Here is a 12,302-nt window from a genome sequence, read left to right as displayed (position 1 = left end):
TGGGGAACAGGGTAGCGCTTACGTGGTGCTGGCACTGGAGGGCGCTCTGGAGGAGCAGGCACAGCAAAGCGCTTTCGAGGAGCTGGCACTGGAGTGAGATTAGGGGCTGGAGCCGACACTGGTGCGAGCTCTGGGTCTGGAGCCTACACTGGAGCGAGCTTGCAGAACTCCCTGGCGTACTCGTAGAAGGGGAGATCGAGGCGAGCTAGGGCGGCGACGCGAGCGGCAATTTCCATCGCCGCGGGGGGTGGGAAACCAGGAAACAAAAAACTTCTCAAAAAAGGGGAAAAAACAAACGCGAGGAGAAGTCGCCGCTCACTTTCAGTTTTGGTCCGGTATTCTGTCACAGGTGCACTGTCTATCCTGTTGTCACGGGTGCACTGCTGAGCGGAGTCAGGAGCAAGGAACGGAGAGAGACGAGGAGTACATCAATCCAACTGGGTTTAATTCACACAAAGGAACACTCACGAAATACAGGTAGACATAGACATGACATGAACATACAATACCAGACGCTGGAGCACACACAGGGAACACTATTTATACACACAGGAGGAGGGGATGACGAGACACACCTGGGAGCAATGAAACATCAAGGGAAACACCTGGGACAAATGAACTTAACTAATCAGGACAGGAACAGGAAACTAACCAAATAAGGGCATAGGAAGGCACATGGGGAGCAAGACGCACACAAAACATGGAACAGAGTCTGACACCTGTATTGTATTATAATGCTTACAGAATTAATATACACTGTGTGCAAGATATATATGTCCATTCGGTCAACGGGAATCTTATATCAGCGGTTTTGGCAGGTGTTTTTGAGATATTGGTAACGTGGGCATCTGTGGCACACAGCCAGCATGCAGGCCTATGTGCTGACTGGCTCTCTGTTCATAAAACGCTGTGCTTTGCTCTTCTGTCGCTTACTTCATGAATAACGGCACAGATATTCATTCAAATATTGTCAGATGTACTGGATTATATTTACTACTCTCTTGCTTTCATAACCGTGCTCCTTAATAACGCGCATGGTGTAACCGATCAACATCCGCTGTTACTGCACCCACCGATATTTGAATATTAGCTTCTAATATTACATAAATTAGCCTTTTTATTCTGTTTTCCATTTCAGCAGATTGTCCAGCGCGACACCGGCCCCTTGTAACGCACCTCCCTGCATTGAAGAAAGAGCTAGTGTGCTTGATATTATATGTTATGAAAGGCCGGGCCCTGATTGGCTGCTTGAGGTCTTCTGCAAGCGCTTCCGTATAGCAACAGACCCCCGTTCCCCCCTCCTCTGCCCGTTTCCCCATCCTCCCTTTCATAAGACAGTGGCAGCCCCTCATACGGCGCTCGGATTCTGCCTCCGAGGGAGCTTTGCTCTGTTGCCGCTGCATCTGGAGGAGCAGTAACCATAGTAACAGCTAGGCTTTGCTGACCCTGGCTTTGCTGACTCGCCGCGCCGCACAGTTTTTAGGCTTGACCTGGATTCCATATACCGCTGGTTACTTGGGTAGAGACGCTCAGTTGATTGACCCGCTTCTTTTCTTGCATGGTCAATGATCAGAAGACCTCCGTGCATGCGGCGCGGTGTGGTGCCTCTGGGTTTGACGGCACTCTCTTGATGCCCCTGCCCACACTACACTATTTCAGTAACAGAGTGTTTTGCAGAGCGTTGAATCATTTGCTCTATGAATGGAGCTTTTCCTGCGTGTGAATATTTAAAAGGATTAGGTCTAGCCTGCTGAAGGATATGATGCTGCTGTGGGTGTTGTAGAGGCTTTATGTGGTAAAATATGCAATTGTTCTTTCATGATAAACCGCTGCTGACTTATTCTTAGCTGCATGGTTGTGTGTGTTCATGTAGGCAGATGTATTTGTGATAACATCTGCTTTAACTCAAAACTGAAAGACTATAATAGGAAATTTGTGTAGAAAAATAATAGAAAGGTTCTAAGAGGTACATGCTTTTGTAATTGTCTTCATTTGAGTAGGAAATTATGTCATTTCCGGTCTATTTTCCCTGATGAGACAGACTGCAAATTACTAAAACCACAAAACAAAACAGAAAAACTACTTAACCAAATCATTAGTTCATCCCATCCTTATTCAAATATGAATGTTTATGAATATATGTAATTTATAGTATCATGACAGTGTCACTATTTAAAACTATGTTAATGATGTCAAGCTTTATAATTACATATATAATAAGTTGTCCTAATGTTGTAATAAAATATGACCAACCTGCACATAATAAACTGCCCACAATGTGCCATTTTTGTTTAAAATAAAATGAAATAAAAAAAAAAAAAATCAGCAACCCAATCTGAAAATCTGCAGCCCAGACTTGATCATGTGATGACAAACAGCAGTAAGTGTCAAAATAAAATAAAATAATAACAAAAAATAATTTTTTAAAGTATTTAAAGTGCTTCTAAAATGAGTAGGAAATTCATGATGTACTCTAAATATAAAATAGAATGGTCACACTTTATTTTAAGTTCCAATTCTCGCCATTAGCAACCCATTCATTACGACTTTCGCCTCAATAAACTCCTAATTTGCTGTTTATTAATAGTTAGTAAGGTAGTAGTTAGGTTTAGGTATTGGGTAGGATTAGGGATGAGAATATGGTCATGCAGAATATGTGCTATATAATTCTATTAAACAGCCAATATGTTAATAATAGGCAGGGATTATTGGTCTCTATACAAAGGTGTTACCAATAAAATACAATTCTTCTAAAGTATCAACAAGTATTTAAAGTGCTTCTAAAGATGATAAAAAACTAAACACTAAACATTTGATTCAGTGGGGTCTTTAAAGTTAATCTGACTTTCTCCATAGGTTGATTAGTGTGTCACCATCTGTTTTATAACCTGCTCTGTAGTTTTAAATGAGCAGAATGGGCTTTAGACTAATAAATCCACTGAAACATGGCCCCAGTCAGATTAGGTGCTTTTCTAAATGACACAACCAGTTGCAGTCTCATGGACCTACCCTGAGTCTCTGTATAAATGTTCGAAATCAGTATCATCTGTCGCACCAATGGATGTCACTGCTAGATGCTGACGGTTCCTGTCTGTCTTGTGTGTTACAGATGTGATGGAGCAGCAGAAGGTGCTGCGCTCCAGCTGTTTGGTGAGTGGAGTCCACACCCCTCCCATCCGGCGCCACAGCAAGCTGGCCACGCTGGGGCGTATTTTTAGGCCGTGGAAATGGAGGAAAAAGAAAAATGAGAAGCTGAAGCAGAGCTCTACAGGTAAGACAAGCTGGTCTTTTGTTGTCCCCTATTATTTTAATTTAATCTTTTTTTGAGGGTTGTAAAAGTACCTTTTATATAAAAAAAAAAGGTAATAAAAATATAGCTTTCTTTCCAATGCATAAATCTTTCCTGATTTATAAACAGGTAAATATTGCAAGACATTATTCAATGATGTGTCACAAAATAGTGTAATATAAGTAGAAAACAAACTAACAAAATTAGAAGGCTGTGGGTATATAAATAAATGGGTGGCTTTGATTGATAGGTAAATCTTTAATAGCTGATTTTAATTTAATTACACTGTTGAATGTAATCTTTAACAAATCTCAAAATTAAAATGCTGCACATTATAATGTTGTGATGCCTAAATTCACTTGTGCTGTTTAAAATGACTTATTTTAGTTTCTATGGTTTTTAATTTGAATTTATTTAGACAATAAAGTATTGAATTTTAATATCAACCATTTATCGGTTATTGGCCATAACATGAAAATAATTATCGGCTTATCAATATTGGTCAGAATTTTAATATCAGTGCACCCTTAACTAGCACTTAACTAATATCTATAGAGACATTAACTTAGCTTGGGCTAAAAGAAAGAGGACCTAAAACAGAACCCTGGGGGACACCGAAGATAACAGGAGTGCTAGAGGATGGAGAAACTTCTGTTTGTCATTGAAGAACTGAACCAGAGGAGAGTTTCCAGTGTCAGTGATGCCAACATCTACATGACAGAATCCAATAAAGACTTGAGGTCCAGAAGAAGTTGAATATTAAGCACCCCTGATTCAGCAGAAAGGAGGAGGTCAATTATGGCCCTGCAGAGAGCTGTCCCTGCTATATAAAGGACAATATTCTGTCTGGTAAGGCTTGTACAGAGTGTAAGACACTTGGTGTGGTAGTTGAGAGACAACAGCTCTGTTCAGCAGAGGTTTGTGATAGGTCTATAATTATTTAACACAGAGGGACCCAGACAAAGTTTCCTGAGAATTAGGGTGTCAGCAGCAGTTTTTAGTTCTAATGGAACAGTGCCAGAGGCAAGAGATCTGTTAATCAAGCGTGAAATGAGTGTACTGATAGCAGGCAGCTTTAGAAACAGTTTAGTTACATAATGAGACAATATCATCATCATCCAGTCGAGGTTAGCGGAGGAAGTGATACACAAATGATTGTAGATGCATGCAGAGAATGAGCGAGGATTGCTAGACATCTGATGGTGTTAAGATTGGGAATGAGCAGGCAAAGTCAATCCTGTGACGACAAACAGCAGAGGTGTCACCATTTTTGGAGAGGTGAACCAATGGCTTTTCACTACTTTATTCTTCTTTCAAAGTGATAGTTCACCAAAAAAGGTACGTCATCATTTAAGGACTGTTCACACCAAGGACGATAACTATAAAGATAACGATAAAGATACAGTTCTGAAAATCATTCTCAATATTAAAGAATAGCAGAGTCCACACCACAGCTATAACAGCTGATGAATGATAAAAACATAGCATTGACACCCAATCAGAATCAATCCTGCTATAACGAGTTTAAGAATTTAAAGCAGCAGATGAGTGTGCACTTAGAATAAACAGACGATATCGTCTGCTGGTATGGATGCTAATATAGTTATCTTTATAGTTGTCTTTATGGTTATTGTTGTTATTGTGAACGGGCCTTTACTCACCCTCATGTCATTCCAAACCTTTACTGTTTGACTGTGTTTCTCCTGTGGAACATAAAACTTGATATTCTGAAGAACTGTTTTTTGTCCATGCAATGAAAGCCAATGGGGTCCAGTGTTGTTCCAGACCCCACTGACTCTCATTTATGAACATTTTTTAGAATATTTTCTTTTGTCATACAGAAAGTCATACAGTTTTGGAATGACATGTGGAAGAGTAAACACTCAGAGTAAGATGTGAGTCTAATGTTACATTTCTAATTTAACATTTATGGGGACCCAGGTTCAAATCCACCAATCCAAAATGCAAATGAATTAATGAACATCCATTTTTGTCGTATATAATAAAGCATCTTTGGCATTTTGTTCAATTGGGAAAAATGGCAGGTGTTTGTAGATCTGTTATTGGACTATTTAATTTATAGTAAAGTTGCAACTACACTCAAAAATATTTATGTATGACTGATATACATATGAGTCACTTTTATTAGTTTATGTTAAAACGATGTCATCCAAATGGATGGAAATGTTACAGTACATGCAATTCAAATACATAAATCTTATATTTAGGCCTGTGTAAACTTTAACATGGCTCTAAACTCTTCAGCCAACAACAGCCATAAATGAACCCCTGGCATTTTATTAGAGATAATTTGGAGTTAACAACCAGAAACCAAGAGCCAGAGGTTCACAATCGGCAGAATGTATAGCTGTTGACTTTCTAGCACCCCCATGGAGATCTCAAATAACATCCCCAAATGACCAAGTTACAAAAACCTACCCACATCATGTCAGCTGGAAGATGGCACAGATGGAGCTACATGAGTGTGTGTGAAGGAAACCGGTCGTGCGTACTTTACATGATGAATGTTTATGAGTAGAGCAATCTAATGCATTGTTCCTCTGTGTGCAGATGTGGCCTTGGCCTGTGGACTTCACTCTCCAGACCCCAGCTCTCCCATCCAGGGCATCTCCGATGCTGAGATCCGGCTGCCTGGCTCTCAGGGGCCCATTCTCAGCATCAGTAGCATGGAGTACCTCAGCTCAGAGCAAGACAATCTCCCTACCAGTGAGTGCTCTTTATCATTTTTATATATAATTAATTATATATAATTATTTATATAAATAATGTACATTATAAATATATATATATATACACTACTGGTCAAAGGAATTTTTAATCTTTTTAAAATGAAGTCCCTTATGTTTAGCAAGGCTGCATTCATTTGATCAAAAATTCAGTAAAAACAGTAATATTGTGAAATATTATTACAAATATTTAAAATAACTGTCATTCGAGTATATTTCAAAATGTAATTTATTTTTTGATGGCAAAGTTGAATTTTCATCAGCCATGTTGAAATCATTCTAATATGCTGATTTGCTGCTCAAGAAACATTTCTTATCATTATCAGTGTTAAAAACATTTATTTCTGTTTTATAATTTTTGTGGAAACCATGATGCTCTACCATTCAAAGATCTGGGGTATGTAAGTATTTAAAAAAGTTAATAAATAAAAAAATAACACTTTTGTTCAACAAGGACACATTAAATTGATCAAAAGTGTCAGTAAAAACATTTATAATGTCACAAAAGATTTATATTTCAAATAAATGCTGTTCTTTTGAACTGTCTATTCATATTCAACAATCATAGTTTCCACAATATTATTAAGCAGCAAAAATTGTTTTTAGCATTGATAATAAGAATTATTGGTGAATTGGGCAAAGAAAGACTGTTTCTGCAGTTCAGATTCTGTTACGTACACTACCGTTAGAAATCTCTTCGGCTCAACAAGGCTGCATTTCTTTGATCAAAAATTCAGTAAAAACAGTAATATTGTGAAATATTATTACAAATATTTAAAATAACTGTCATTCGAGTATATTTCAAAATGTAATTTATTTTTTGATGGCAAAGTTGAATTTTCATCAGCCATGTTGAAATCATTCTAATATGCTGATTTGCTGCTCAAGAAACATTTCTTATCATTATCAGTGTTAAAAACATTTATTTCTGTTTTATAATTTTTGTGGAAACCATGATGCTCTACCATTCAAAGATCTGGGGTATGTAAGTATTTAAAAAAGTTAATAAATAAAAAAATAACACTTTTGTTCAACAAGGACACATTAAATTGATCAAAAGTGTCAGTAAAAACATTTATAATGTCACAAAAGATTTATATTTCAAATAAATGCTGTTCTTTTGAACTGTCTATTCATATTCAACAATCATAGTTTCCACAATATTATTAAGCAGCAAAAATTGTTTTTAGCATTGATAATAAGAATTATTGGTGAATTGGATAGAATGATTTCTGAAGGATCAAGTGACACTGAAGACTTAAAAACATTTATAATGTCACAAAAGATTTATATTTCAAATAAATGCTGTTCTTTTGAACTGTCTATTCATATTCAACAATCATAGTTTCCACAATATTATTAAGCAGCAAAAATTGTTTTTAGCATTGATAATAAGAATTATTGGTGAATTGGATAGAATGATTTCTGAACAATCATGTGACACTGAAGACTGGAGTAATGATGCTGAAAATTCAGCTTTGCCATTACTGGAATAAATTCCATTTTTAAAACATATTCAAATAGAAAACAGTTGTTTTAAAGTGTACTTTGTTTTTGATCAAATAAATGTAGCCTTGGTGAGGCTACATTTAATAAAAAAAACGTAATAAAAAAAAACGTAATTTATTCAAAACGTTTTCGTTTGGGGCGGGGCCTAACTGTTTGACCGACTAAAGCCCCGTTCACACCAAGACCGATAACTACAAAGATAACTATAAAGATAACGATATTAGCGTCCACACCAGCGAACGATATCGTCTGTTTATTCTAAGCGCACATGCGTCTGCCGCTTTAAATTCTCGAGCTCGTTACAGCAGGATGGATTCTGATTGGCTGTCAATTTTTTATCGTTCATCAGCTGGAGAAAAATCGTTTTGAAAGTGATTCCAACGATATCGTTTCTCTTTGTCTTTATCGTTATAGTTGTGGTGTGGACTCTGCTATTCTTTAATATTGAGAACGATTTTTAGAACTATATCTTTATCGTTATCTTTATAGTTATCTTCCTTGGTATGAACGGGCCTTAATAGACTATAGGGTAGTGGTCCGGAAACCTGTCTGGAAACATTCATTATTTTTTGCAAATATAATCCTTTAAAAAATAAACAGCATTACTGATCCTTGAATTCCGTTCTTAATCATTTAAACAGATTTTTTGTTTCTTATCAGTAGTAGATTCTGTACAGGACAATGAGTCAACGGAAGAGCCAAATTCAAATGAGGACGAGGAGGAGGATGAGGAGGCGGTTCTCTCTGTAAATGAGAATGAAGATGTTGAGGAAGATGAAGAAGACAGAGAGGAAGATGAGGACTATGAACTGCAGGAGCAGTCTCCTCCAAGCGGCCACGGCAATCTCGCTTCTCATCTAAGCACGGAGGAAGGTATGCTCATTTTCACATAATGAAACTCAGATAAAATTATTAGATGATATTGCAGTATATGAATGCATTTTTCTTGTTTCTGCAGATCCAGGTAAAATCGTCATCGCATCAGTGCCTCATTCAAACTCTTTTCTCCAAAAAGAACTGCCTAGAGTCCCTAATGGCCCCAGTCCTGTGGTTTTAAGAGGGCATTTTACTAATTCCGTGGGGTCGCAGCATATAGGTAGCATACACCCTCCTTTGCCCCCTAGCTGTATAATAGAAGAACTGCACCGAGCATTGGCAGCAAAGCTCAGGCAGGACAGGTGAGGGTGTTAGACCTATTTTTATTGCTCAATTTCAAAAGGACTTTTTTTTTATTTAAGAAGTATTTTCTGTAACGTTATTACTAATGTATCACATGTGTCTCATTCCTTTCTTTAGCATTGAACGAGAGCCAAGTGGAGATGGTGAGAGCAGAAAGGAAGCAGAGGAAAACAAGGAAAATGTTCGACAGGACCAATGCTTTACTGATGCTTCAGGAATTATTTACGACGTTGACAGCTGGAACGAGTCTGTCATTTCTGGTGGGTTTATCACATAACTTTTAATACTTGTAACTTTTTTACACCGAAGGTGTCATTAGATAATGCAATTATTTATTATAGTTAGAAGATCAGCTTGAATTTGTATGTTTGCCATGATATTGTTATTGTATCATTGTGTTTTTTTCATGTTGCATAATAAAAGCAGCAAGAGAGATCTATCATTGGTCATTTCTGTCTGGAAATCTGGAGTACTTTAGGTTGCTCTGTCAGTAAGTTATGAATTATATGGCAAACGTGTGCAGGCACATTGTCAAGGAGGATGAGGAAGGAGCTGCTGGCTGTGAAGCTTCGGAATCGTCCCAGCAAACAGGAGCTGGAGGACAGGAACATTTTTCCTGCACGGACTGACCAGGAGAGACAAGAGATCCGTCAACAGATTGAAATGAAGCTTGCTAAGTAAGTCATAAACACATGTTGACTGTACTGTATATGTAAGTTTATCAAATATTACACTGCCCTCTTCAGGACTTTTTTGGAAATACATGAAAATGTAATCTTCAGGAGACTGCTTATTTATTTTTTTGCCAAACAAATCTGTTTTAATCAACTGTCAACCTTAATTCTAATATTCGTTTAGCTACTCATTTTTATCCATTAATTACACAGGGAAGCTTAGCGCTTGAGCCGAGTCATATGCGCAATGTCCTCAGTTACAGACAGCAAATCTGTTTACCTATATCACATAAGGATTATATGAACAAGTGAACTTGTGAAACAGATTATGAAAACAGATTTCATGCAAAGGAAGTGTTAGTATGTGTACATTGGCTTGTAATCTGATGTAAAGTACATAGCAGAAACTGGGATTACAGTTGATTGAGGATTGGAGTTAATCTGAGTGAATAAATCCACTACAGCTTTCATTTGATTATATTTGATTACATCACCTGCCTCTGACTTCAGAAGTTCAATTCAGTACGTGGTGCACTGCTCATATTTGTGGCAGAGAAACTTCTACAGGCTGCAACAATTATACACCAATATGTTTTTGTTTTGCTTTGCTGTGTTGTTTTGCAGTTTATTGCTTTGTTTTCTTTTGTTTGTTTTGCTTTGTGTTTTGTTTTGCTCTGCTGGATTGTGTTGTTTTGCTTTCTTTTATTGTTGCTTTGTGTTTTTTGTTAAACTTTGTTGTATTTTGTTTTGCTGTGCTTGGTTGTGTTGTGTTTTGTTGTTATTGGCTTTGTGTTTTGTTTTGCTTTGATTTCTTAGCATTGTGTTTTGTTTGTTTAGTTTTGTTATATTTTGTTTTTCATTTTATTTTGATCAGTTTTTTTTATTTAAAGGGGTCATATGATGCAATTTCAATTGTTCCTTTCTCTTTGGAGTGTTACAAGCTCTTGGTGCATAAAGAAGATCTGTAAAGTTGCGAAGATTAAAGTCTCAAATCCAAAGAGATATTATTTCTAAAAGTTAAGAGTCAGCCACACCTACCTAAAACGGCTCGTTCTAACACGCCCCCACATATCTACCTCACTATGTGGGAAGATTTGCATAACGCTGCCCAAATGTTCACGCAAAGAAAGAAGGCGTAACTTTTATTCTCGCTGTAGTATTGTTGCTGCCGCCATGTCGTGAAGACGCTGCGTGTTTTTGTCTCGTCGCTCCGGCCGGGACAAGGCATCACAGTATGGTGAGGGGCATAACATTTCTGTCACACGCTTGAGGTATTCGGCCAATCACAACGCATTGGATAGCTGGCCAATCAGCATACACCTCGCTTTTCAGACCGATGAGCTTTGTAAAAATCGACGCGTTTCAGAAAGGCGGGGCATAGAGGAGAAACAATAATGTACAGTATGTGGAAAATAATGTGTTTTTGAAGCTTAAACCGCATAAACACATTTCATTATACCAAATACACAAAATAATGTTATTTTTAGCAACGTCATATGACCCCTTTAATTTTGCTTTGCTGTGTTTGCTTTTGTTTCTTGTAGTTTGGTTTTGCTTTGCATTGTTTGTTTTGTTTTGCCTTGCTTTGTTGTGTTATGTTGTTTGCTCTTTGGATTTGCCGAGTTGTTGTTTGATTTAGTTTTGAATTTGTTTTGTTTTACTTTGTGTTTTGTGGTTTGTTTTGCTTTGCTGTTTGGTTTTGCTTTGCATTGTTTGATTTGGTTTGCTTTGCTGCGTTTTTGTTTGGTTTTGCTTTGCATTGTTTGTTTTGCTTTGTGTTTTGTGGTTTATTTTGCTTTGCGGTGTTGTGCTGTCAGGTTTTGTTACATTTTGTTTGTTTTGCTGTTTTGTGTTGTGTTTTGCTTTGTGTTTTGTTTTTTTAATACATATTTACATTTTCAGTATGACATTTCAAATCTCAGCCGTTAGATCCTCAGCAAACATAAACTGTGACATCTACTACTTCAGCCTTCTGATAGAAGCAATGTAGTGTCTGATCTTTACATCCAGGTGTAAGGGAAAAACAGCTGAGGAAGGCCAGCAGTGCCTCGTGCAATTACAGATCTTGTCAGGATAAGTCTTATGTAATCAGCTGTGGTATTTGTCACCTTTGAGAACAGCCCTTTTAGAAGAAACGCTGATTATGTCTAGGTTAATTCAGGCTATAAGAGAGCTTTGCTCAGGCCGCAGTGACAGACACGAGGTGCTAAAATATTATGAGCAACGATGGTAAGGGGCCATCCTAAGTTATGTAATGTGAGAACCATAAGTTGTTTCTAACATGATGTAATTCAGATAAGGATTTGAGGAGAAAGCAGACACTGTGTTGACGCAGGTGTTTACATTAGATTAACTTCAGGCACAGCAACACATTCTACAGATTCATACATATTATGCACACTGAATAAATGACTTTTAAATGTGAGAGAGTTCTGGATGCTTAATAAGTCATAGACTATTTGCATTCAGGGACCTAATAAACCAAAATAATTGTTGTACTTTTAAGGATTTTGGAGTCACATGTGAATAACTGGATGTGTTAGATGCTTAGCACATATTTCCCATGAGAGTAAGGTCCTGTTAGAACGTCTTAATTGGAATCATAGGGTTCACCGTGTGTTATAATCTTTAAATTGCTACATTTAGAGTTGGAAGTTTGGTTTAATTTGGCAAAGCTGAAAATGCAGCCAGGTGCCTAGTGCCTGGTTTTGCCTAGAAACAATGTTGATTATTTTACATAGCACACATAATTTATAAAGTATATTGATATTAAATCTGTATTGATTTGTCAAAATCCCATTTTAATTTGAAGATATCCCTTGTATTAAAAAAAGGGGGGGGGGGGGGGGGGGGGCCTGAAAATATTTTTCTCTTCAAAAGGGGGGCCCGGCAGAAAAAGTTTGG

The 12,302-nt window shown here is 37.3% G+C and overlaps 1 protein-coding gene across 4 annotated transcripts in view; it reads left to right on the top strand.

Moving 5' to 3' along the window:
* Positions 1 to 12,302, top strand: part of phactr3a (phosphatase and actin regulator 3a) — a 33,231-nt gene that overhangs the window by 8,359 nt on the left and 12,570 nt on the right. For 3 of the 4 annotated variants that reach the window (XM_016497568.1, XM_016497566.1, XM_016497564.1), the window contains exons 2-7: positions 3,110 to 3,271; positions 5,861 to 6,016; positions 8,206 to 8,418; positions 8,504 to 8,723; positions 8,842 to 8,984; positions 9,248 to 9,401. In XM_016497568.1, the coding sequence (XP_016353054.1) occupies positions 3,110 to 3,271; positions 5,861 to 6,016; positions 8,206 to 8,418; positions 8,504 to 8,723; positions 8,842 to 8,984; positions 9,248 to 9,401 (1,048 nt within the window). The remainder of the gene's footprint in view (positions 1 to 3,109; positions 3,272 to 5,860; positions 6,017 to 8,205; positions 8,419 to 8,503; positions 8,724 to 8,841; positions 8,985 to 9,247; positions 9,402 to 12,302) is intronic. The other variant, XM_016497565.1, reaches the window with a different exon arrangement.

The sequence above is a fragment of the Sinocyclocheilus anshuiensis genome, unplaced genomic scaffold (assembly GCF_001515605.1).
Source record: "Sinocyclocheilus anshuiensis isolate Anshui unplaced genomic scaffold, SAMN03320099.WGS_v1.1 scaffold130, whole genome shotgun sequence".
Classification (NCBI taxonomy): Eukaryota; Metazoa; Chordata; class Actinopteri; order Cypriniformes; family Cyprinidae; genus Sinocyclocheilus; species Sinocyclocheilus anshuiensis.
This window is presented reverse-complemented; position numbering and strand designations above follow the sequence as displayed.